The sequence below is a fragment of the Phyllopteryx taeniolatus genome, chromosome 4 (assembly GCF_024500385.1).
Source record: "Phyllopteryx taeniolatus isolate TA_2022b chromosome 4, UOR_Ptae_1.2, whole genome shotgun sequence".
NCBI lineage: Eukaryota > Metazoa > Chordata > Actinopteri > Syngnathiformes > Syngnathidae > Phyllopteryx > Phyllopteryx taeniolatus.
This window is the reverse complement of record NC_084505.1, coordinates 20,831,156-20,856,931: the sequence shown is the minus strand read 5'-3', so window position 1 is coordinate 20,856,931 and position 25,776 is coordinate 20,831,156. Positions and strand designations below refer to the sequence as shown.

At 42.9% G+C, this 25,776-nt stretch overlaps 3 protein-coding genes and 1 long non-coding RNA gene across 12 annotated transcripts in view; 3 read left to right on the top strand and 1 right to left on the bottom strand.

The window, feature by feature from the left end:
- Nucleotides 1–713: 713 nt before the first annotated feature.
- clrn2 (clarin 2) lies at nt 714–4,680 on the bottom strand. The gene is made up of 3 exons (XM_061770480.1): nt 4,073–4,680; nt 2,378–2,557; nt 714–1,291 (listed from the first exon to the last, which is right to left on the bottom strand). Exons 1-3 carry the CDS (start codon nt 4,323–4,325, stop codon nt 1,023–1,025), a joined length of 702 nt encoding a protein of 233 aa, XP_061626464.1. The 5' UTR covers nt 4,326–4,680; the 3' UTR covers nt 714–1,022.
- Nucleotides 4,681–5,254: 574 nt separating this feature from the next.
- Nucleotides 5,255–20,746, top strand: tapt1b (transmembrane anterior posterior transformation 1b). 3 transcript variants are annotated; one of them, XM_061770477.1, is made up of 14 exons: nt 5,256–5,469; nt 5,860–5,990; nt 8,471–8,589; nt 9,764–9,926; nt 10,021–10,156; nt 10,672–10,769; nt 12,209–12,278; nt 12,404–12,484; nt 12,797–12,906; nt 14,135–14,194; nt 14,649–14,717; nt 14,798–14,874; nt 14,959–15,134; nt 16,679–20,746. In XM_061770477.1, the coding sequence occupies exons 1-14, from the start codon at nt 5,298–5,300 to the stop codon at nt 16,942–16,944; spliced, it is 1,728 nt and encodes a 575-aa protein (XP_061626461.1). In that variant the 5' UTR covers nt 5,256–5,297; the 3' UTR covers nt 16,945–20,746. The 3 variants fall into 3 exon arrangements, with proteins under 3 accessions (XP_061626462.1, XP_061626461.1, XP_061626463.1); XM_061770479.1 differs by having other exon boundaries at nt 5,259–5,385; XM_061770478.1 differs by lacking the exon at nt 14,649–14,717 and having other exon boundaries at nt 5,255–5,469.
- A 708-nt stretch (nt 20,747–21,454) lies between these two features.
- LOC133476716 (uncharacterized) lies at nt 21,455–22,014 on the top strand. The gene is made up of 3 exons (XR_009788126.1): nt 21,455–21,517; nt 21,602–21,660; nt 21,736–22,014. It is a non-coding gene; the product is annotated as an uncharacterized LOC133476716 (long non-coding RNA).
- Nucleotides 22,015–22,028: 14 nt separating this feature from the next.
- The window catches only part of prom1b (prominin 1 b), a 28,715-nt gene continuing 24,967 nt past the window's right edge, over nt 22,029–25,776 (top strand). For 4 of the 7 annotated variants that reach the window (XM_061770476.1, XM_061770474.1, XM_061770470.1 and 1 more), the window contains exon 1: nt 22,030–22,330. In XM_061770476.1, the coding sequence (XP_061626460.1) occupies nt 22,069–22,330 (262 nt within the window). In that variant the 5' untranslated portion in view covers nt 22,030–22,068. Of the gene's footprint in view, nt 22,331–25,776 lie in introns of all 7 variants that reach the window. The other 3 variants (XM_061770473.1, XM_061770472.1, XM_061770471.1) reach the window with 1 other exon arrangement.

The window sequence follows — 25,776 nt, the reverse complement described above, 5'->3', positions numbered from 1 at the left end:
GATTCGCACCCCAAAGCTCAGAAATCCGTGGCAGATGTGCTAAACACTCGTACACTGTGCTGCCAATTCAATTATGACACAGCACATGATAACAGAATTCTACGAACTATTCAAACAACCGCTTCAGTCACAACATACTGTGGGTACGGAAGGTTTTCAGATCCCCTTAAATTTTTCACTTTTTGTTATATTGCAGCCATTTGTTAAAATCAATTAAGTTCATTTTTTTCTCATTAATGTACACACAGCACCCCATATGGCCCAGCCATAGCCCTGACTTAAACCCAATTGAGCATCTCTGGAAAGACCTGAAAATGGCCGCCCACCAACGTTCACCATCCAACCTGACCGAACTTGAAATGGCAGAGGATCCCCAAATCCAGGTGTGAAAAAATTCCCCAAAAGACTCATGGCTGTATTAGCTCAAAGGGGTGCTTCTACTAAATACTGAGCAAAGGCTCTCAATACTTATGGCTGGGTGATATTTCAGTTTTTCTTTTTTAATAAATCAGCAAAAATGTCATTTGTCAATATGGAATGCTGTGTGTACATTAATGAGGAAAAAAAACCTTAAATGATTTTAGCAAATTGCTGCAATATAAAAAAGAGCGAAAAATTTAAGGGGCTCCAATGCTTTCCGTACGCACTGTATGGTTCCTTGTGCATTGAAATTGTTAAACCACTAAGAAACTAATTAATGGACACATATTTATTTTATCTGATACACAGAGGCAGTTAGGGAGGAAAAGCTTAATAGATGAACATACACGTACAAACATCCTTTACAACATCAATATATGAACAATATGCAAAATAAGACAAAAAGTGCTTTCATATGTTCTATTCTCCATGGTATTTCTGTGATCATAAATATTAATATTGGCCATTTTGTTCATGTTGCAGTTACACTCCATCTCTACAAACTACGTCATGAAATCTCGTCAAATTCTCACATAAAGTCATGTCTAATTGGCATTATTTCAAAATGCAAACAAACCCTGGCACCATCTTTAATGTAACTGTCAGTAGAGCAGGTCCAGAGAGAAGATGGTGGGCTCCTCAGGCATCTTGACCTCCATTTTGGGGAGCTTGATACGGCTCATGGCGACCACTGCGCACACGGCCAGATGAGTGGCCGCGCTGGCCACGCTCAGCCAGAAGGACCAGTCCAGCGCGTCGTCCAGGACGACCAAAGCGAAGAGGTTCTCCCGGTAGTTGACCAGGCGCTCGGTGAGGCTGTGGTGCCTCACGGCTGCCAGGAAGCAGAGTGCGGCCAGTGTGCCGAACACAGCTGGAGACGTAACAGGGGTGGAAATGTTTTGTGGTATACAGTATTTAAAAGACAGACAGATGCTTATAATGACACATTATAATCGGTTTCACCTTATCTGTTTATTCTAGGGCGGGGCAAAAAAATCGCATAACTCAGCTAAGTCAACTTCAAAAATAGGTCGGTGCAACATGTATGCCTAAAAGCTCCATAGGCATCGAAAAAGAAAAAAAAAAAAAAAAAGTTCCGCCCGGAACCATGTTTGCACCGCCAAAACCAATGTTTCACACGGATATTTATTGGAGACAGACGCGGTGTGGGGGCACTAACAAACTTTGCCAAAAACGACAGAGGAGCATCTGTAAGACACTGTTAGATGTGTAATGTACACATAACATGATGAATGAGCTGAATGGTAGTTAGTGTTTTTTGCGAAATACTAATCGCTAGAGCGCTAATGCTAATCATGATTGCGAACCGTTTAGTATTTAGCATTTTGCTGTCCCCATTCCTGTACATCAAATTTATATCATACACTCAGTACGAACATATGCAGTCTAAGGATCGAAGTCCATCCCTCATAAAAGACAATAAAATGCATGTTAGTAGTAAAAAGGAAAAAAAAGATACTGGTGGGGAGATTATTAGTCGATCATTCGACCAATAATCAATAGGAGAATCGATTCTAAAAAGATTCGATAGTGACAGCCCGATTCACATACACACATTATTAATGTGTATGTGAATGAACGGACAGTTGTATGGAAATGGACAGTCTTACATTAAGTATGTAAAGGGATCAAGCCATGCCGCGAACAGTGAAAATCAGCCTCCCAAAAAGCTTTCAAATAATTGCCCATAGACGACCGAGATGGCAGCAAAACATGACTAATGAAGCTCCTCAACTCACTTCAACATAGTTACTTGCCAACAGGATGTCCCAAGATGGCACCAGAGCAAACCTTTTTTTATTAGGCAAGGTATTGACGAGCATTGTGGCACCTGTTCCTGACTGCATTATTGTGCTCTCCTAATTCTACTTAGCAACAAGTGACCACGCAAAACAGTTGTCACATGACGAGGAAAACCTACGCGAGCATCACGTACCGGCGATGACATTCCACAGGTAGAGTCCCTTCTGACCCTTGATGCTCTGGTAGGGGACCTTACGTGCATTATAAATGCTGAAGGAGAGACTGACCAGTGCAAAGAACACGGCTGTCAGCAGGAAGAGGATCACCATCACGTGAAGGCCACCGTTCAACGTGTGCACTAGTTTTGGGAAGACTGCACACACACACACACACACACACGCACACACACAGAACAAACACAAGTTGCGTTACATGTGTGTGCTGACTCCCATAAGTTTGTTTAATTCTAAACACAGCCACATCCCCATTTATAAAAGGATGTGCACATTATCTTAGTTGTTGCTGTTCGTTTACATCGCCACTCAAAAATACTTGATTTTGTTTTACAATTGAGTTGTACATGTTATAGGTCACATTCATGGTGGTTTTGGAAAAAATGTTATCACAAAAACATTTGGCATTTGAACAGGGGTGTGTAGACTTTTTATTGTCACTGTACAAGCTAAATTAAGTGACCAAAATATTAGAAACATTGCTGAGTATAATTCAGTACTGTAGTACATAATGTACACCAACTCCAACTAAGGGTGGGACAAAAGATCGATATAGTGTATGCAGGTACATGAAAGTGCCCAGGGAGCACTTTCAAGAGGCCCAGGAACCTTTGGGATGCGGTCTGCAGTGTTGAACAGAAACTCCAAGTACAGAAAGTTCCCAGAAATGTATCGTGTAGCCTAACTACGAAATGAATACCTCTCTCTCAGTGACAGCCAAAAAGTAGCATTATTTTCTCCGCAAAGGTGGAAACTTTGTAATGGTTCTTGTATTGACTCTTATTCAATTGTGCAAGTGTACCTAATGCTGCGTTTTATTTACATTTTGTGGCGAAAATGATGTACAAAGAGAAGAGATTTTTCCAGACAAATTCCTGAGTTTTGTGTAACAAAGTGCTTGTAGATAATAAAGATTGAACATCAAACAAAAAAGTAATAACAAAATAATAATAAATATTGACATTCATTAAAAACAGAGCATGAATTATTTTTGGATTAGTACATTTTTTTTACATCAAATGTAACAAGATTTGCAACATAAACAATTTTACATGAATTCTATTTTGTTAAATCATTGGTTAAATAATTATCAGTACGTTAATTACAAACAATACAATTACTGAAATAAACAAGTAGATAATAAGTAATAAAGAGATTTGTAAAATAAACAATTTTGCATGCATTTCATTGCAGTAGGTCAATTATTCTAATTGAATTAATGATATACAATCATCTTTTAAAATGAGCGTGAAATATTAAAATAAACCTGTTGACAAATATATATCAAGATTCTTTGTAAGATAGGCAATTTTACATTTATTTCTGTTTATTAAGTAATTATTTTAACTACAATAAATATGAACATTTTTAATGAGCACAAGTGATTATTTTCTGATTAGATAAACTGTTTTACATAAAATAAATATTCATAGAATAAAGATTTTTGCATTTGTTTCATTCGAATAAATATCTGTCAATTGATTATAATTAAATGCATAATACAAATGAGCAGGAATTCATATTTTGATAAAAAGGATTGATTTTACATTGAATCCCTGTTTTTCTTTTTTTCCCCTGCATCGACAAATTATCTGAGCCGTCCGTTTTGTTTTGTTTTGTTTTGTTTTGTTTTTTGTTGTCGTAAGACTGCCTACTGTGGATTTTGGAGCGCCTGGTCCCAAGCCCGCACTTCTTGGTCTTCCCTCCGCGGAACAGACCGTAGTAGACGTGCCCGGTGAACAGGTCCAGCTCCGGGTGGGAGGCGTTGACGATCTCGACGCCGGTCTTGCAAAGGATGCGCCCGGTGACCCAGCGCTCTGTGGACAGGGCCACCAGCAGGAGGGCCACGGATCCGACGCAGAGCACCGAGGCGACCGAGAAGCTTATGCGTTTCCACAGCGGAGGCATCCTACGGCGACGAGCCCTGCGCGTCGCCCCGGGAGAGGGAACACCACGCCGGGCAGCGAGCGCAGCCGGACGCCCCCGGCCACCACACCACCATCAGTTTATTCGGCAGAAGACTTCATTCGAATAGTCGTCATAAAATGAGAGGTGTTGACACGGCGCTCGTAACTAGGGAGGGAGAAACCGAATCTATGGCGGTCAAAGGGATCCTTTGCTGACTGCGGGAAACCCTATCCTGCCTGCCCCGGCCGCTGCTCTTCATCCGAGCCAATAAATAGCCAATTGCCTTCGGGAGGCGTCTAATTGGTGACCTTTAGGCTTGGCGCCCATATAAAAACCACACACGCGTGGTTAATTGTGTTCACTTGAATGCCAAAGGTTACAACTCTATATTGCCCCCCCCCGTCCATTTCTAAGATTGATATACAGTATCACACATACAAATGCGCAAAGTATGGCGGCCCCATTAAATTCTTGATTTGCATTATTTAGCAGTTTCTTCAAATTGGAAAAAGTAAAATAAATAACAATTTTACATACACTGTACATTGAACGTTTTTATTCATTTATCTAATTAAATAATTGCAGTTGATTTCTATCTATCTATCTATCTATCATCTATGTTTTTGTTTTATATTAATTCTTCAAAATTTTAAAACAAACATAGTTAGGGTTAGCTTCTTTTGCAATCAAACAAAAGAGTACACCGTCCTGATTATTATTATTATTATTATTCGTAGACACGTCAATTCATAAAAAAAAAAAAAATACGTGATTGAAAAGAACTACAACAATATCAATGAACACAAAAAATGTAAAATACTCAAAAATAAAGTAAAAGTCGTCAAGGTTGGATAGCTATGCATGGGCTACTGTACTGACATACACTACCACAGTGCGTCAATGCGTACGCATGACGTCGCGACGTGACGTTCGACGTCATTCTCCCAGGCAGCGCTCCGTGTCGCTGAAAAGATGGCGGACTCGCAGTCAACGGGTCTGGCGGACGATGCCGAGAAGGAGGACAGGGAGAGTGGCGGGCGGACGTCGAGGACAGGCAGAGGCAAGGGCAAGAATGGCGGAACGGATAGTCTGCGGTTCAGCGACAAAAATGGCAGCGGGAAGGGGAAAAAACGCTACCTGTCAGGTGGGACAGCTAGTCCGGCTAGCGGCTACTAGAGATACAGACGGTATACCTCCTTAGTTTGACAGCGATAGCAAACCGTCGGAGGGACTGTTATTGTCGCGGGCGATGAGGTGGTTATCCCGGGGTGCACTGTACTGTAGTACAGGCTTAGCAGGTAACGTCCCTTGGAGATGTGAACGTCATGTTAGCATCCCGTCCGTTATAGTTACAGTGTTATGCGGCGACCATGACTGTCAACTACATGGCATATTGGACACAGTACCCTATTTATTGTAGTAGTTGTAGTTAGCAGTGTTCTCGCAAGACCGTTGTGCAAAAAAATAAAATAAAATAAATACTACTAACTCTTGTAATTGAATTGCTTCCATGGTGCTTGTTGTTTCTGTGAAGATCTGTCCCTGGTCAGGTTTGTAACCACTGAGCTCACCAGGGGCTACTTCCTGGAGCACAACGAGGCCAAGTACGCCGAGGGCAGGGAGAAGGTCTACACTTGCCTCCGCATCCCCAAGGAGCTGGAGAAGGTAAGCAAGTGCCAAAAGCTCTCTATGTACAACCCCAATTCCAGTGAAGGTGGGACGTTGTGTTAAACATAAATCAAAACAGAATACAATGATTTGCAAATCATGTTCAACCTATATTTCATTGAATACACTACAAAGACAAGATATTTAATGTTCAAACTGATCAAACTTTATTACTTTTAGAAAATAATCATTAACTTAGAATTTGATGGCTGCAACATGTTCCCAAAAAGCTGGGACATGTTTACCACTGTGTTACATCACCTTTTCTTTTAACGACATTCAATAAACGTTTGGGAACTGAGGACACTCATTGTTGAAGCTTTGTAGGTGGAATTATTTCCTATTCTTGCTTGATGTACAGTTTCAGCTGTTCAAGAGTCCGGGGTCTCCATTGTCGTATTTTACGCTTAATAATGCGCCACACATTTTCAATGGGAGACATGCAGTCCAGTCTAGTACCCGCACTCTTTTACTACGAAGCCACGCTGTTGTAACACGTGCAGAATGTGGTTTGACATTGTCTTGCTGAAATAAGCAGGGGCGTCCATGAAAAAAACGTTGCTTGGATGGCAGCATATGTTATCCCAAACCTGCATGCACCTTTCAGCATTATTGGTGCCTTCACACATGTGTAAGTTACCCATGGCGTTGGTACTAACAGCCATACATCACAGATGCTGGCTTTTGAACTTTGCGTCCGTAACAGTCCGGATGGTTCGTTTCCTCTTTGGCTCTGAGGACACCATGTCCACAATTTCCAAAAACAATTGAAATGTGGACTCGTCGGACCGCAGAACACTTTTCCACTTTGCATCGGTCCATCTGAGATGAGCTCGGGCCCCGAGAAGCCGGCGGCGTTGAAATGGCTTTTGCTTTGCATAGTCGAGTTTCAAGTTGCACTTCCGGATGTGGCGCCCAACTGTATTGACTGACATTGGTTTTCTGAAGTGTTCCTGAGCCCACGCGGTGATATCCTTGACACACCGATGTCGATTTTTGATGCAGTGCCGCCTCCTGAGGGATCCAAGGTCACGGGCATTCAATGTCGGTTTTCGGCCTCGCCGCTTCCATGCAGTGATTTCTCCAGATTCTCGGAACCTTTTGATGATATTATGGACCGTAGATGATGAAATCCCTACATTCCTTGCAATTGTACATTGGGGAACGTTGTCCTTAAACTGTTGGACTATTTTCTCACGCAAGTTCACAAAGCGGTGAACCTCGCCCCATCGTTGCTTATGAATGACTGAGCAATTCAGGGAAGCTCCTTTTCTACCCAATCATGGCACCCACCTGTTCCCGATTAGCCCGTTCACCTGCGGGTTGAACATGATTTGCAAATCATTGTATTCTGTTTTTCTTTATGTTTAACACAACATCCAAACTTCATTGGAATTGGGGTTGTAGTTAATCCCGGTTACATCGCGAGTCATCTTTCGCATCCCCGCTAAATCGTCCATTTTTAGTGTGTGATTTTTGATGAGATTAATGGTTTCATACAGTTTGTGTAAGGTGCTATTGCACATATTCGTTTGCTCATATCATCGCTGTTGGGTGGAATCCTTGCATCTCCAAAATGACTGCTTTTCACATCACTGTCTAAGCACACAGCGTACCATCAACGAGACAAAAAGCCTTTAATGCTTCACAAAGGGAAACAATTGTTAAATCATCTTCCTCAAAACTCATTTTAAAGGTGTTTGAGCCATGTCAGGTGCAATAGCTGACTTTTAATCATCCTTTATTCGTGTCTGATAACAGCGCATGCTTCAGGTTGCTTCCCGATTGGCTGTCGTTCATTTTCATTTCGCAATCATAGAGTCCCAACTCGGTGTTGACCACACAAGGAGGGATTTGGGATTGTAAATATTGAGCAGTTTTAAGGCACTTACACGCTGCACTTGCTTTGCACAGTGCTCACTGCTGTGTAGAGCGCAGCACAAGGATGATGGTGTCATGGCGCAAGGGCGCTGGTTTCCAAGCGACAGCAAGTAGCCTGGTGCCTTTTTCCGCTGGTTTGGATGTAAAGTAGGCAGCAATTCGGCAATGTACATTTGTCGCTGTCACTTTGCTTATGATGAGGAAATAAGCAGCAACTAAAAAAAGGGAATGCTTACATCTGATTCTCATAGCACGGCAGGATCTGGTGGAGTTTAGGCTTGTCCGTTAATTACAGCCCCATGAAGACCCCTTCGGGGTGTACTTCAGGCTCATTAGCAGTGTGTCAGGGTTGTTCAGCCACAAATACAAATACTAAATAAACAATAAAAATGTCTCCTCCATGCTGAAGAACTACGCCAAAATCTCTTGCTGTTGTCACTCTGAATTCACTCTGCTAACATCTCTGCTATTGGATGTACCAGTGCTGGGCGGCAGGTACCCACCTCGTGCGAGCCAGCCTCAGTGGTATGGCGCTGGACCGTTGGGTTAGTTCGACATTTATGATTGTCAGCTCCCTTTTGTCTTTTTTTGTTTAGTTGATGACATTTGGCTTCTTCCTCTGCCTGGATGCCTTCCTCTATGTCTTCACGCTGTTGCCCCTCAGAGTACTGCTGGCCCTCTTGCAGCTTCTCACACTGCCATGTTGTGGTCTTGGGTAAGAAAACAAAACAACTCAACTTGATCCTTGAGTTTACTGTTTTGAATATGTGTGGGGGGGGGGGGGGGGGGGGGGGGGGGCTTGTGTTGCACTCGCTTTTTTAGACTGATTTCAACAAGTAGCCAGCGTTTAGCTCAGCTGGTCGTCTACACACCCTGCAGTGAGTTAGTCGGTTCAAGTATTATTTTATTATTGATATAAACTAATTTGCGTTTGTCTATTGCATTTGTATCATTTCAATTCAGCCATCCATTTTCTGAGCCGCTTATCCGCACTAGGGTCGCGGGAGTGCTGCAGCCAATCTCAGCTATCATTGGGCAGGTGGCGGGGTACACCCTGAACTGGTGGCCAGCCAATCGCAGGGCACATAGAAACAAACAACCATTCCCACTCACATTCTCACCTAAGGGCAATTTAGATTCTTAAATTAACCTACCATGCATGTTTTCGGGATGTGGGAGGAAACCTGGAGAAAAGCCACGCAGGCACGGGGAGAACATGCAAACTCCACACAGGCGGGGCCGGGGATTGAACCCCAGACCTCAGAACTGTGAGGCAGATGCTCTAACCAGTCGTCCACCTTTCCGCTTCATTTATCTCGTAATTTGTTAATTGATTTATTGCAAATGTAAGATACTAAATATTAGTGAAATAAGAAATACATTAACCAATATATATTTTTATTTTATTCAATAATAGTTCAATTCATGATAATTAAATTAATGATAGAGAAAACAAATACAAAAAAATGAGAATGGATTTATCCAACGTATATAAAAAAAAAACTTCAATGAACAACAACACGGTCTAGCAAAACTGAATGAAAAAAGTTAGCTTTAGGCTAATTTAGGCAGTGTTGACTTGTTGAGGAGAAAGCTGGCAACTTCAGTTTCAAGATGGCAGATTGTCATGGGGATCCCTTACTGGGCCACCACTCTTATATATAAATAAATCTAAAATTCTTCGCTTCCAAGAATGGATCAGATTATCAGAAGCGGGCATAATAAACTACTGATAACACATATATAAACGTAGAGACATCAATATTGGCCAGTAAACAACTGAAAATGTTACACAATGTCCCTTTAAGTGTGCCTCTCGCCACACTATCACATGCAGTGCATTATTGTGAATTGCCTCTAGAGGGCAGTCAATAATCTTGTTCTATTAGTGGTGGGCGCCTCTTGCAGCCGGCCCAGGTGTGCGATGTCCTGAAAGGCTTCATCATGGTCCTGTGCTACTCCATGATAAGCTACGTAGATTACGCCATGATGTACCACCTCATTCGAGGCCAGTCTGTCATCAAGCTGTACATCATCTACAACATGCTGGAGGTACTCTCAGAAGGCTGATGAAGAAGAAGATGATGATGATGATGATGATATAGGTGGCAGGTAGCCTCCTCTCATAGTCTCCGTTTTTTGACAGGTGGCCGACCGCCTCTTCTCGTCATTCGGCCAGGACATCCTGGACGCGCTGTACTGGACGGCCACGGAGCCAAAGGAGAAGAAGCGGGCGCACATCGGCGTCATCCCCCACTTCCTCATGGCTGTGCTCTACGTCTGTATCCTTTGCTATATGTCTACCTGACTGTATAGGTAGACTGTCTCCTGGACAGAATATTATTATTATTGTTATTATTTACAATTGTTATTGTATCAGCATTAGCACATTACTGGTAACCTTTCATTGCTCAGTGTGTTTTTATTAATTATTAATTAAATTTGGTCACAGTGGCTGTCTGTTCTTGTAGTGTAGCGGCTCAGACTACCGGAGACATATCCCTTGTGTGTTTTTGACATACTCGGCAAATCAAAACTAGCCTTCTGGCTAATTCTGGCTTTTTTAACCATGTGTACTTCATGTGTTTTATGAAATTGCATTGTCCCCTTTCAAATAAACTGATTAATAAAGATGCTTCTGATCCACAAACACCTCACAGTGTTCACAATCACGATCATATTCAATATAAAAACTAAATTTGATAGGATTTATTTATTATACATGTCTATAATTGAGGTCCATTACTTTCTCCAATAGTGTACCGCTTTATTTCCTCCTCAACGTGCTTGATTGAAGTTCTCCACGCCATCCTCATCATGGTCCAGGCCACCACACTCAACGTCGCCTTCAACTCGCACAACAAGTCACTCCTCACCATCATGATGTCCAACAACGTGAGTAGTACCACTTACCAGTTGACGTTGATGATCCCCCCGCTCCCCCCTTGTAACCCCCGTTATGGATTTGAACTGAAACAATGTACACTTTCAGCTTTAATTAAGAGACTGTGGCATTTGATTGTGTGCAATACAGTACGCAATGTTGTTTAGAATCGGATGAAACTAAAGTCAGTTTAAATCAGAGAAATCCACCTATGGAGACAGGTCAAAAGCCATCAGCAGATCACGTTTGTCCAACATTGTGGAGGCACGTTGAAGGGTGGACATTTATAGATGCTAACCAATGTTGTTAAGATAGCATATTTCTGCAAATACTGCATAATAAATACACGAAGAAGGCATGTCACAACAGCTCTTAAACTGCTGTAATATTAGTCATTTTACCCAGAGGATTAAGAATATATGCCTGTGAGTAATGTTATCTTCTGTCTACATGTGTTCCGGCACTGTTTGTGTTCAAACTTCTAATATATGTCTCCATCATGGGACTGATGGTGTAGTCGTACACTTACCTGACTTTGGTGCGGGCAGCGTTGGTTCAGTTCCCACTAAGTGACGGTGTGAATGTGAGTGCGGATGGTTGCCCGTGTTTATATGCGCCCTGCGACTGACTGGCGACCAGTTCGGGGTGTCGTCCGCCTTTCGCCGAAGTCGGCTGGGAGAGGCTCCAGCGCCCCGCAACCCTAACCAGGATAAGTGGTGTTGAAAATGGATGGATGGGTGTCTACATCACATGCACTTATTCTCTTTTTAAAAAACCAAAAAGCAATGCAGTAGATCTGCTCCGTTTCCATGTGGACATGACACGGCCGAAGCGACATCGGGCAGCGCCTTTGTTTTGGTTGCAAACTCCTCACCCTAGTTCCTGTTTTCTTTAGTCCGTCAACTCGGCCCGTAACGAGTGGTCTCCTTTTTTTTGGGTTCATCATTGAAAAAATAGGTGCTGTACAAGCAGGCTTCAAATAAACAGCGGGCAATTTGGAGGAATCCCTGCAATGTGTGTGCATGTATATTTCTCTTTTCTGCCTCTTTTGTCTTTTTCACACCACAACGCAAATCCGAAATGTTACATTGTGTAATACAAAACAACGGATGCTTATTGTGACGGTCCAGTGCTACCTACCATTTAGCACTTTTAACTCACATTTTTTCTCACAACTCAAGACATAAAAATTGGCCAAGCGATGGCTCGTATCTCGAAATACTCGTTAAATCGGGTCATTCCTAAATTAAGATGCTACTTTATATTAATTATGCTAACGTCTAGTTTTTTGAGAGGATTTTTTGTTTTGTTTTGGGTGGTCGACGACTGAGGCAAAAGTGAGCATTAATATCTTTGTAAAGGCAGACTTTTTTATCTCATTAGATTGTGCACCCCATGTTGTGGCTCGTGATTGTAAAGTAAATGTTCATCCATTTTTGTCTGCTTACAGTTTGTGGAAATCAAAGGAAGCGTGTTTAAGAAGTTTGAGAAGAATAACCTTTTCCAGATGTCAAACAGCGGTAAGTGGATCCATGCACACAATGATTGAACTTAAACATCAATTTGAGGAGTTGTGCACCGACGCACTGTGCACAAAGTAGGTTAATCCAGGATTCATTTTGTTTGTTTTGTTTGTTGCCCATAGACATCAAAGAGAGGTTCACCAACTACATCCTCCTGCTCATCGTCTGTCTGAGGAACATGGAGCAGTTCTCCTGGAACCCTGGTAACCACATGCACAAATACATCTCATGGAAAATTGTACCCTTAATCCGTTGAATTGAATGCCTTAAATTGGTAAAAGTGTCATGAAGTCAAATGGTTTTCTGTCCTTTCTATCCTAAAAACATCACAGGAACATACACTTTATGGACACAAATATCGCAACACACATCTTAATCAGCGGTTGGACAAGACCCGATTTTGCCTTTTACAGGATGTCCAGATATCCTTGAAATTAGGTCTTATTTGTCCTTAAAAATGACAATACTTTTGTGACTTTTATGGTTCACACCTGTGCTGCTGTTTTTTTTCTCAGACCACCTGTGGGTGCTGTTACCCGACGTGGCCATGGTGATTGCCTCCGAGGTGGCGGTGGACGTGGTCAAGCACGCCTTCATCACCAAATTCAACGACATCAGCGCCGATGTGAGTCCCTCTCCGACTTCGATATACACGTTTGCCTTTCACATGGAACCCAACCGAGTTCCGATTTTGTGACACAAAATCAGATAATTAGATGTTGTCATCGTATCATCATTAGTGTCTGTGGTGCCATGTGAAATAGTTGTCAGACAATTGCTTTCAACACAACAGGGCGGGAGAAGTGCCGATAGCGGCCTCTCCTTTCACTCTTTCTGCATCTTTGATGGGTCGCAGCACAGTTATGCAATGGGACCCAGTGACTCAGGAAGAGATTAGCCCCTTTCAAACGCTGTCAAAGCTAATCAGTAAAATCTCGCCGACTATAAAACCTGTAGTCACTCTCTCACAATGAATACGTTCTCACTTGGGCCAGCTATGAAGAAGGTTTTTAGTTGAGGACCAAAAGGTAATTCCACAGTGTAACCCCAAAAATGGCACAATTTGGAGTTTGACCAAAAATGAAGTTCAAACCATCATCCTTGACAGAAAAAAAAAAAAAGTTACAAATACAATATGAGTCATACATGGCATTTTCGATTTAGCATGTGTCCTCGGTCAATCGTGTAGCTACTCCGATGCGATAAGGTATTATCCAGCCATCCGTTTTCGATAGCGCTTCAGGTCACGGGTGAACTGCAGCCTATCCCGACTGACTTTAGGCGCACCCTGGACTGGTCGCCAGTCAATCGTATGTAAAGCTACACTTATGGGATACTCTACATCCATCGAGAGAGGATTTGAGATGTTATGAAATCCCACTGAGTTCTAGGCAAGACACGCCCTGCTGCAATGTGATTGGCTGCTGCGAAGAGGTAAGGCCTGCCTAGAACTCAAGTGTGATTCATAATAACGACTCAATGAACAGTACATCCATCTGTCTGTCTGTCTTAGATGGCCAAGGCGGGCACACCAGAAGGAGCAGTGTGACAAAAACTGGTTATTTTTATTTAATTGTCATTACTTTATGTTTTTATGAAGTGCTAGTTTTCTTAATTAAAATACGCATTACAACAAGTCAAGTTAATTAATGGCATTTCCCTTAATTTAATTGCGAAAAGATGATTTGCGATACAAGTGTTTTGAGTATTTCGGGAATGAATTCCACTCATATCTCAAGGCACAACTGTATTATTACTTTATATGATGTTCTCATTATGTCACATGCCATTTTAAACTTGGGGGGGGGGGAGCACTATTGTGATATGTTGTCTTTCTTATTTTTGCGTCACAGGTTTACGGGGAGTACCGAGCCAGTCTCGCCTTCGACCTGGTCAGCAGTCGACAGAAAAACGTGAGATAGCGCCACATGTTGTTTTGTGTGTTTTGTGTGTGTGTGTTTTAACTAGTAAATATTCTTCATGATTCAAGATTCAAAGTGTTTCTTATCATATAAACAGTAGGGAAAGATCTTGCCCCCGTGCAATGAAATTCTTACTTTGCCGTCCACATGGATGCCAACTACGGACTAAATACGAGGAAAAAGGAAGGAGTGAAGATGTCTCGCGGGCCAATTCATTCGGTGCGCTTGCTAATGAGAGCCAGTACAATTACTTGTAAATTAAGGTACCACTGTATTGAAAAATGAAAACCTCTCTGATAGATTCAAGCCAAAGATATCCAGCTATTTCTATCAAATTTGATTGTAAAGGTGTACCTAATGGTGTGGCTGGTGGATACACATGATTAAAGAAGTGTACAGAACGCCGTTTGTTGGTTGATAACGCGATTTGTGTGTGTGCGTGTAGGCTTATACAGACTACAGTGACTCCGTATCCAGAAGAATGGGTTTCATTCCTCTTCCTCTAGCACTGCTGGTCGGTTGCCTGACACGTACAAGTGTTGTATTACTTGTCATGTATAGTGTATGTTTGAATGCCTGCCTTTCTCCACCCAGCTAATCCGTGTGGTGAGCAGCTCAGTTAAGATCCAGGGCTCGCTCTCCTTTATGTGTGTGCTGCTCTTCTATTTTGGGTAAATGTCCACCTTAGTGCTCGTTTTTTGTTTTGAAATTCAAAGAACGGCACGTTCACTCGCATGTCTTTTGTTCGTGAGCAGGCTGATCACTCTGAAGGTGCTCAACAGCATCATCCTGCTGGGCACATCGTGCGCATTCGTAAAGGACGCAAATATGGAGGAGAAACTCTTCGACCCGCCGCCCTCGGCCGTCTCCAGCCGCATCAACTCCCGGGCTCACCGTGCCAAGCCACCTCACACTGCCGCGGCACAGCAAGGTAGCGTAATGCACCAATGGCGTTTAGTAGGCCATATATTTGGTACTTAAATATAGGTACTGCGACCTCCTCTGTGTGGCCGCTCGCGGCGGGGCCGGCGGAACGCCCCGGGACCCTCGGTGTGGGACGTGTCCTGTCCGCCGGGCTGCTCTCGGTGGACTCCCGGGCCCGATCCCACCTCTCGGTTGATCGGGCGGGGTCCTCGGCCACCACCAATTACAGGACACTTGTGTCAGTCGTTGTGCATGCAAAACAGTGTGAGTTCACTTGCATGTGTCCACAGGCGCACACACCTGGGACTTTTTCGCTGGGTGTGGGGCCCCTTACCTATTGTGACAAATAACTCAAGAATATGCGAATTGCTTGGGTATCCCCTCACTCACACTCTGGTCCTATAGACGTTTATAATTTACATACCCACTCCCACCACACTTCAGTTGTACGACCCTGGTCCTGCATGCTTCTTCTCCTATCTTGTCCTGCCCTTCCCTCAGCGGGTGTAGCACTACTGCCCCATACAATACTCATATCTTGTGTGTCATTCTTCTCAACGTATAAGGATTTACTTTTCTCATCTTGTTCACTGTTAGTGCCTTGTCTTTTGTCTTCTTTGCTCACTCCCCTCTCGAAACGTTGTTCTGTTCGACTGATCGACTCTGATTCTCAATAAGTATCCATTATATTGCTAAGAAACCACACCGGCAGCTTAAAAACTCCACTGTGACACAGTAAAACTGTTCTGGCATAAAAGGGATACAGATCCTCCATTCTGCTTGACCTAACAGCTGAACAGGCCCCCCCCCCAAACAAAACAACAACAAAAAAAGCATATTGTAACAATATTGTATCACTCTTTAGTGGTTTACTCTTGAGTCGAAAGTCTTTCTGACTTGACTTAAATTTTTGGACTCAAGCAAATAAATCACTGTTCGTAGGCAGTAATGTTTAATGTTAGAATAGCAGCAATTTCTAATATTATAACTTTAAAACAATGACAATAAATTCTGTTAAATTATTGAACAGACAATTCCTCAGTGTCACTTGTTATCGTGGGCAGCAATAATAGCATTTGGGAGGTACTGCATAGGAATGTAAACATTGGATGGACGGGGATAGAAGTGCACGGTAATACTGCATATGATGTGAAGATGTCTATGGGGAAACGCACAGAAACTACAGAAGCCTACTGACATGGACAGGCGAGCAAGAAAAAGAGAACAATTCTGCCTGCACCTTCAATACCGTGACATGACCAAACAGGGCACGCAAACATTTTTGGGTGAAAGTGCCCTAAAATTCCACTTCAAGCCCTGGACTCTCTGCTTCGTCTTTCCCCGCCCCTCGACACCCTCATCCAATCACAAATCACACTCAGTTACCCTCATGGCCTCACAGACAGTTAAAAATGACAGAACTCCTAAATAGAATCTACTCAACACAACGGCAGGGTCGGGACAGTATTCATTCAGTCATCTCATTTGACAATCACTGATATAGTAGACGCAGTCATTGTTCCTAAATCCAACAATGATTTCTTCCTACAGAACCGACGACGGACAAACCCGGAATACCCTTGGCGTCAATCAGCCCGCAGCCCGCCTACGTGGCCGAGAGCGCCGCCCTCCCCGCCGACGCGCTGCCCAAGACCGACTCGGACACCTTCCTCACCACGCCCGACGAGGAGGATGACGTTATTAAGATCATCAACACGGACACAGGCCTAGACGAAGAGGTGTTGGTGCGCCGGACCCCCAAGAAAGACCTGCTGGAGATTGACCGCTTCACTATCTGTGGCAACCGCATCGACTGAACACCACAACGGTGGCGGCGACCGATGAGTATTTATTAATTTATTACTGACACAAACCAGCAGAGGCTTTAAGCTGTTACTACATGCCGGCACAAGGAGTTCACTGGGACTCGCCGGACCCCTGCCCAGGATGGCGTGGAGACAGAAGTCACAGAAATGGGAGATGTGAAACTCTTGCTGTATTGGTTACAACTGAACTGTGTGGTTTTTTTCTCTCAAAAGCACAATCCACATTCGGCAGTTGCTTTAAGAAGGAACACATTTATTTTATTTTATTGTATTTTTTTTTTTTTTACTCTAAGTGAAAATGTGATGTTTTTATCTGCAGTGGCAGACTCGCAGTAACAAGCTGGAATCTTGATGGCGTTCTGTTGTTGTTTTGTGTAACATGTTTCTGAATCATTAGCCCGTTTCACACGGCCTGGAAAAGCAGGCAATTGTTCTGTCTTCGGAGGTACTATCGTTTTTGTGTATAAGGATACAGTAATCCTCACTTATTGGCGGGGGATAGTGACCGAGCCCTGCAGTGAATAGCGAAAAAATGCAAATAATCAACACACCTGACACAGTTGTACTTCCTACCTATCCATTTTTAACAAACTCCACTTGCTCAAATGTAAGGCAACGAGCTAGTCGCTACGTTAACTGTGATGTCACTTCCTCCCTTTCGCTGGAAGGAGGGCAGACACGCATCACATTCTCATGCCTTTTGCACATTTAATGATGTAAAAATGGCATATAATAAATAATTCATAGATTGAAGTAAACCGTATCAGATAAAGAAGATATGCACATTTACAATATAACAGGAAGTTTTGGCTTTGCGGGTTTACTGTCCCTTTAAACACTTGAGCTGTTTCACATCAACATACTTCCTTGACACCAATTACTGCTTTCCTATTGGCTGGGCTTTGGCGCCATCAAGTGGCATCTTAAAGGTCTTATAGAAAGAAAACAAAAATACGCTAAGAACCACAATTTGTTTTATCTTTTTTTTTGGACAATTCTACAAATGATGCAGTCCTCTAGCAATTTGGAATGACTAATAGAGCAATAATCTGGTACGGTGACCATTGTGGAAATGGTGCAGAGACTTCAAGAAATTGAAGCAGTTTAAAGTGACTCGTAGTGTGATAATTTGTGTCAATTGTGCAAATGGTGCAGATACTTCTCAAACACAAGAGTGGCCAGTATTGGTCAACAACAGATGTGCAAACAGTGTAGAGTGCCAAGACGACTACAGTGAGTGCACGGGTAATGTATAATTGGCCCGACAGAGATGTGACAACAATCTCAAGACAAAATTGGCAGCATGTTACAATGGGAGCTGTTGGAATGTCTGTTTTAGTTTGCGTTGCTCGATAGTGGCTACCTGAGGGAAGGATCTGGAAGAGGTGGTGACCAGGATGTGGAGGGTCCAAGAGGATTTTGCATGCTCTTGTCTTAGTTGGTGTGGCAGCACCAAACTAGACTGTGATGGTTGAACACAGGACTGATTCGATGACAGCTGTGTAGAACCGCCTCAACAGCTCCCGTGGCAGGCCGTGCTTCCTCAGAAGCCGCAGTAAGTGCATTCTCGGGTGGGCCTTTTTGAGAATGGAGTTGATGTTGGGCTCCCACTTCAGGTCCTGAGAGACTGTAATTCCCAGGAACTTGAAGGTCTCAATGCTTGACACAGGGCAGTTGGACACCGTGAAGGATGTTTCCTGAAGTCAACAATCACCTCTACAGTCTCGAGCGTGTTCAGCTCCAGGTCGCGATGGCCGCACAACAGCTTCAGCCGCTCCGCTACCTGTCGATATGCAGACTCGTCACTGTCTATGATGAGGCTGATGACTGTAGTGTCTGCAAACTTCGGGAGTTTGACCGCTGGGTGCGTCGAGGTGCAGTCGTTCGTGTAGGGAGAGAAGAGCAGCGGAGTAATTTGGTCAGAATACACAGAGGATAAAGAATTGTGCACACCTAACTCCTAATCCACTCGCTTTTTGGGGGGCTGGTTCTGTCCTACAAACAAGCCACTGTTCACCTTGCACTCTTTTACTACGGAACCAACGCAGAGTACAACTTTCGTTCCCATGAAGACAGAGGACGAAGCCAAGGTTGCTACTATCACAGTCACAGTGTGCGAACTAAAAAACGAGCCTCATAAAATGATATTACATTGAAGTGGTGGGAGCTGCCAAATCACACTTGGGCAATTGGCACTGAAGACAAATACCACCCACCACTTTGACAAGCGTATTCTCCCCTGGCAAAGGCAGCACTTCATCACCAAAATGCCAAATGACACCAAATTTGTGGAGCGAATCCTTGTGTGTGGCTCATGCTGGTGGAGGAAAAAAAGTCACTTTTCCATATTTGTCCTTTGACACCTAACACCAGGCACGCGGAAGCATTTTTCCTATCAAGGGACGTTATTTTAAAGTCCTCCAAGGGGCCATCGTAAATTATGGACAAATGGGATGCGATCAAATGTGATATCTTTTGTAAGCATTTGTGGGCATTTTTATACAGGTTCCTCCGAGGTTTTTAGGGCCATATATGGTCCGCAGGCCACAGATTGCCCAACCCTGCTTTGAATACAGATCAAAAGATTTTGTTTCTTTTGACAGTATAGCGGCGGCGTGACTTTGATTAAGACTGCTCTACAATTATGTTTTGAAATGCTCAAAGGACCAAATTCAGTCTCGTTTTGCTCTGCGTGCATGAACATCTGTTTGAACTTTTTTTTCCCTCAATAATCTCAGAACGACGTTTTACAGGTAAAATAACTGAAATAAGTTTTGGGTGTTTTGCATAGACGTGATTATGTACCATGGTAGATTTCAACTCCCATTTTACATGAACTATTCTTTGGCAATGTGATACATGTCAGGTTTTCAATGTTTTTCCACAAGTTTGCTGACACTGACAGGCAGGATGGGATGTCAGTCACCCTTGCATTGTTTTGTACTGACTTAGATGTAATAGCATGAGAACGCATATGAAGGCCACTATCATCCATAGTTCAATTCCAATTGGGTTCCATTTGAATTGAATTCCAAGTGACATTTTTGAATAGCACGCTCACCCACGCTTGTCTCACGTTATATACAGTGGGTATAAAAAGTCGACACACCCCTGTTCAAATGCCAGGTTTTTGAGATATGAAAAAATAAGACTAAGATCAATAATATCAAAACCTTTCCCATCATTAATGTGACCTATAGCTTGCACAACAACACAAATCAAAGGTGAGAGGAAGTAAAAATAAGATGAGCGCATGTGGTTGCACAAGTGTACAGTTCACACCACCATCTTCTAACTGGTGATGTGGCTGTGTTCGGAATAATCCAGTCACATTCAAACATGTTCAATGGGAGTCAGCACACACCTGCCACTGTTTAAAGTGCCTCTGATTAACAAATCAAGTTGATATTCTTAGAGGCTTTTGTTTTAAGTTTCTAATTTTTTCCCTTAAAATATACATATTTCTTTTTTTCAATTGTGTTGTACAGATTATAGGTCGCATCCATGGTGTAAAAAGATTCAAATCATTCAAATGGTTTATCTTGGTCTCGTTTTTTGTAACAGTATTAAAAAAAAATCATGGCTGTAGAACAGGGACGTGTCGACTTTTGATGTCCACCGGACCTCGATGCAACTATCTCATCTTGGACTTGCTGCCTCTTTGATTGTTTAACTGAACAATGTTACTGATGGCTTCCTGATTTGCTTCTTGTTCAGTCAGTGTGTGTGTGTGTGAGTGTGAGAGAGAGAGATGTAATTTTCGCAGAATAATAATAAAAGGTTTTGTAAGGCATTCTGGTGTTGTTACTTCTCAATACATGTGATGACTTGACAAAGAGATTAGTGTTTCGGTTCAATCGAGCCAGTCAGAGTAGTAGAATGTGTAGTAATGTGTTTAGTATTGTGGTTGTATTTTAGGTAAAGCGGTGTACAACCGCTCTGCATTACACTGTTTATAATAATGTTGGTGTGGTAAAACAAATTGCTTAAAAAAAAAACAACAACTCTCAATTTGATACAGCACAGTAGTAGTTATTTCTTTTAAAACATGACATAATTATGGGTCTGCACACATTTCAAGAAAGGAGATTTTCAACATTTAATTGATTTGGAATATTAATAACATCCATCCATCCCATCCATTTTCTGTACCGCTTCTCATCACCGGGGTAGCGGGCGTTGTGGACCCTATCCAGCGGGGTACACCCTAAACAAGTCGCCAGCCAATCGAAGGGCACATAAAAGCAAATAACCATTCGTACTCATTCACACATACGGGCAATTTCGGGTCTTCAATTAACCTACCATGCATGTTTTAGGGATGTGGGAGCAACCTGGAGTATCCGGAGAAAACTCCACACAGGCGAGGCTTGAACCCGAGTGTATGTGTGTGTGTGTGTGTATGTATGGATATGTTTCTTATATAATCATTAACGTGTACACTAAATATATATATATATATATTATCCGTACGAATTTTATACAAATACTTAATTTATTACAGCTGTTGTATCTGAATTAGATCATTCAGGTGTACCCCTATGTTAAAAAGATAATGGGGCAGGTGCGTGTAACTCAAGGCACCGTCTACTAATGTCCCGAAAGGTCCCAAACTTTATATCGTTTTTCTTTTTCTTTTTTTGACTAGTCGCCATGAATATAATGTACCACAGGCTTTTGACAGACAGTAAAGTGCATGTTCTACAGGTTTGTTTTAGTTCCATTTTTACTTAGCCGTATTCGTATTGCATCATTTGAAGACGGTCTCTCGCCTCTGTCCAGCGGGATTTAGAGCTCAGCAGGCGGCCGGTGCGCCCGACGTCCTCTTCTGTTCACTCCACCCCGCCCAAGAAGCGAGCTACCCGGGAGAAGATGCGCGTCGCGGGTCCGGACGGAGCAGACTGCAGCTAACGACAGTGTGGAAAAAGTTACCACTCGTTTGCTCGGTTGTACGCCGGTCAGGTGTGACCGTGTGAGGTCGTCCGGAGCGTGGAGCGGTCTTGTCTTCTTCGGACTCCAGGTCGTCTTAACTCCCGGAGTCATTTGTTTTGTTGTCTTTTTGTTGTCTTTTTTTTTTTTTTTTTTTTTTTTTTTTATATACCCCCTCCCGGAGCCATGTTGTGGACACGGTGGCTCGTGTTGCTGCTGTGCCGGTGGGGTTCCGCGAGCGGCCATTATCAGCAGCCGAAGCAGGGTGACTCGAGTGCGGACCCCCACCGGCAGCGCTCGGCACCGCCGGTGGAGCCGCTGGATTTTGGCTTCGTCCCGGCGGCGGTGTACGACACGCACGCCTACTACGAGCCCGGGGCGATGGGGATACTCTTCCACATGGTCCACGCTTTTCTCTTCGTGGTCCAGCCAAACTCCTTCCCCAAAGGTCAGATGATTCAAACCTTTTAGCTCCTCTTTTACGTCTTTCAAATACTTCCACAATTCATACACAATTCAAATCATTCAAAATTCCAACGATTCCAAAAATTCAGGACAGGTGAGGCCTTATTTTCCACCTTTAAAATGTACTTTTTCCAGAATTGCTCATTTCCCACCCCCCAAAGTCGACATACAACAAAGACAAAAAAATAAAATAGCTCATCCAAAACATCCCTGTAACTATTTCAAAGATTCCGAGAATTACAACATTCCTAAAAGGAATTTTATTTTATTTTTTTCTAGACTAAAACTAAACCATTTTTGAACAATCAAATACAAAAACTGTATTTTTTTACATTACAAAATATGTGAAATGGGCATTTTTCCTCACCGCATGCAAGCTAGACCAGGGTTTTTCACACTGTGGGTCAGGGCCCAAAGTGACTCCCAAGTAAATTTTGATTGGTTCATCAATTCATTTCATTGATCAGTAATCAAGTCCAATTACTTCCATAAATGTAAGATTTTTAAATATTTCTAATTGTGTATCTTTTTTGAAGATAAAAAATTACAATAATCTTGATCTTTATCGTAATCTCTTAAAAAAAAAAAATGTATTTAAAAAGTGTGATGAAATGGACATTTTTCCTCATCATGTGCAAGCTAAAGCTTTCAAGTCAATTTTGATTGGGTCGTGAATCAATTTCTTGAGTCATCAATCGGGCTCACAAATGTTTGGGGGGGCACAAGGGCTATTAATGAATGTCTTTTGTGTCCTTCATCAATCATTTACAATACGAGTGGTTGTTATGGCAATACAAACGGTACCATAACCCAATGCTGAATTCTCTACCATTATTGACCATGTAATCTTTGGCCACTTCATTAGGTGACTCTCGGACTGGGCAATTAAGTCAAGTTGATTTGTCAGAATGCATTTTTGAATCGATTTTTATTGTTGTTGTTTTCTGTGCCAATTCCGTAGTTCAAAGCGCGTCCCTGCTGACGAGCACTGCGACTTTTGAAATTGTCATTTCATTGAGAACTGTTTCTCATATTTTGATCGTCTGGTGTAGCTGGCGGAAGGCCTCCTCCTCTCCTATTCAGTCCAAGTGGCCCGTGTCACTAGCTAAGCAACAAAGTCCAAACGTGAGCATGCGCTATTTCGTATTGACACACTGCTGCTATTTACACACCGTTTAACTAACAGTCGATAACATGCTTGACATCCTGGTTGTTGTTAGCTTCATTTTATTGGTACATTATCTTCAAATATGTTCGCGAGTGCAGCTGTAGAACTAAAACGATTGTATTTATATTCAAAATACCACTCGTTAGTGCATATACGGTGCTTCATAAATGTATTAGAGACCTTGTCTTGATAACCGGACCGTCCGACATTATAACGCGGACTTTCAATTCCCAGCGAGCTTTTCGCGTTTCAGCGTTTTGAACAGGAATGAATTCATCTTTCATACCTCCAATGTGAAAAGTCAGAAATGAATCTAGTAGAGCATTCTGTCGCTAAAAACATATTTTTCTGTTCATGAATGCGAGTCAATAACTCGAATTTGACATCGTAATCGATCCAAAAAATAATGGCCTTTACTATCGTTTTTTTTGTTGTTGTTATTTTTCGTAAACCATAATAAATAAATTTGCAGGCAGCAATGAAGAGGCCCTCACGCTGCCTTTTTCACGGTGAATATGTCGAAAGGATCATTGAACTTTGACCTTGCTCGGCCAACATAATGTGGCAAAAAAGCTTGGCGTCGCCCATCTGCGAGGACTTGCTTGATCGGGGCACGACTTTTCGGTGATGTTTCGTTCGATTTCTGTCATAGGTCCTTGAGAGTTTTTCTTGTGTTACGTAATGATCGATATGTCAGACCAATTTCACGTCAATCAGTGAAACTGCTGTCAGGGACTTATTTCTTATGATTTCTTTCATGAAATTCACCCCCAAAATGGCCGCTTCAAAGCAAAATGTCTGACTTCCTGTTCAATTTCGGGCACGGGTCCTCGTGACTTTTTCGTGCGTCCTGTTATGATAGACGCCCACCCAATTTCATGTGAATCGGTGAAGCTGATTATTTATATAACAAGTGTGCACTCTTGTGACGTTGATCCCATCAAGCGACGTTCTGATCGGATTGATGCCAGTCGCAGATCAATGGCCATCGATGCTGTCCTTGTTGGTTTGTCACGTGACCGGCGTGAAGTAAACAACGGGCTGCCGGGTGGAATGCGCCACGTTCAAAGCTCTCCCCCGGATCTGTTCGTGTGTACGCCAGCGGTCACGTTGGTGTGTTGCCGCAGCGCAATGGGATTGGAGGCCTTTAAGTCGCTGCCATTTTTGGTGCGTGGCTAATCAATTAGCAGATCAGCGATTAGGGGAGGCTTTCTCAAGTCACCTGCATCACTGCGTAAGACCTTAATCCAGCGGGACCATATGCCGCCACGGGCGGGAAGGCTTCGCTCTGAGAATTACACGGGTGGTCCACACCTGCGGGCTTGTCAATCCAAATGTATCCATACGGGTTCCGTATTGATATTCGTCAACATTAGCGCTTGTGTGGGTTTTCTGCAGGTATTCCGGCTTTCGCCCACGTTCCAAAAATGTTAGTTGTTAGTTGAAGACTCTCCATTGTGCGTAGGTGTGATTATGAGTGGGAATGTTTTGACTATACTCTACAGTATGTGCTCTGCAATTGGCTGGCAACCCGTTCTCTCGCCCAAAGTTGGGCAGGTTCGGCTCGAGCTGATGAGGGCGAGCCCTCTCGAAAAATGGATGCATGCTATCATATCGCATCTGTTTTGCTTACTCATGATTGACTGTCAACCAGGGGCGACTCATCATGAGACAAACACAGGCAATTATGGGGGGGGGCCCCGAATGACTCATAAAAATGGATTCATAAAGTCGACTAATTTGAAAAAATTATTGTTTTAGTCGTCATTCACGGGCCTAAAAACACGATTCACCTTTTATGATCATTGTGATCAATCAGTGCTCCCCTTCCTTCTCATTCAATGGACTAGTCCATCTTCTTATTGCACATGTGCAAAGTTGATTCAGGAAGAGGGGAGCAAAATAAACCGTTGTTGGGAAAATGAAGCCGTTATCCCAGTGGAGTGAAGAAGAGAAGGCGAGAGAGGGGGAAAAAAAGTTGGATCAGAACTACCAAAGGGTTCGGCGTAACTGAAAACAGCAAGATCCCGATGGATGCTCTTGCTAGTTGCAGTAGCACTGCTGTCAATGTCAGTCGAGGAGGATGCAGTAAAAATCAAGCGGACGCGAGTGAGTCTTTTCGTCGCGATGGTACGAGTATTAAAGTGGTCCGAACGGTAAACTACCGGCATGTTAAATGTGCTGATCAAGTATCAGTCAACGTGTTGAGATGATTCACCTGTTAGATAATAATCTTCAAGAAGGAAATGGGCAGCAAACTC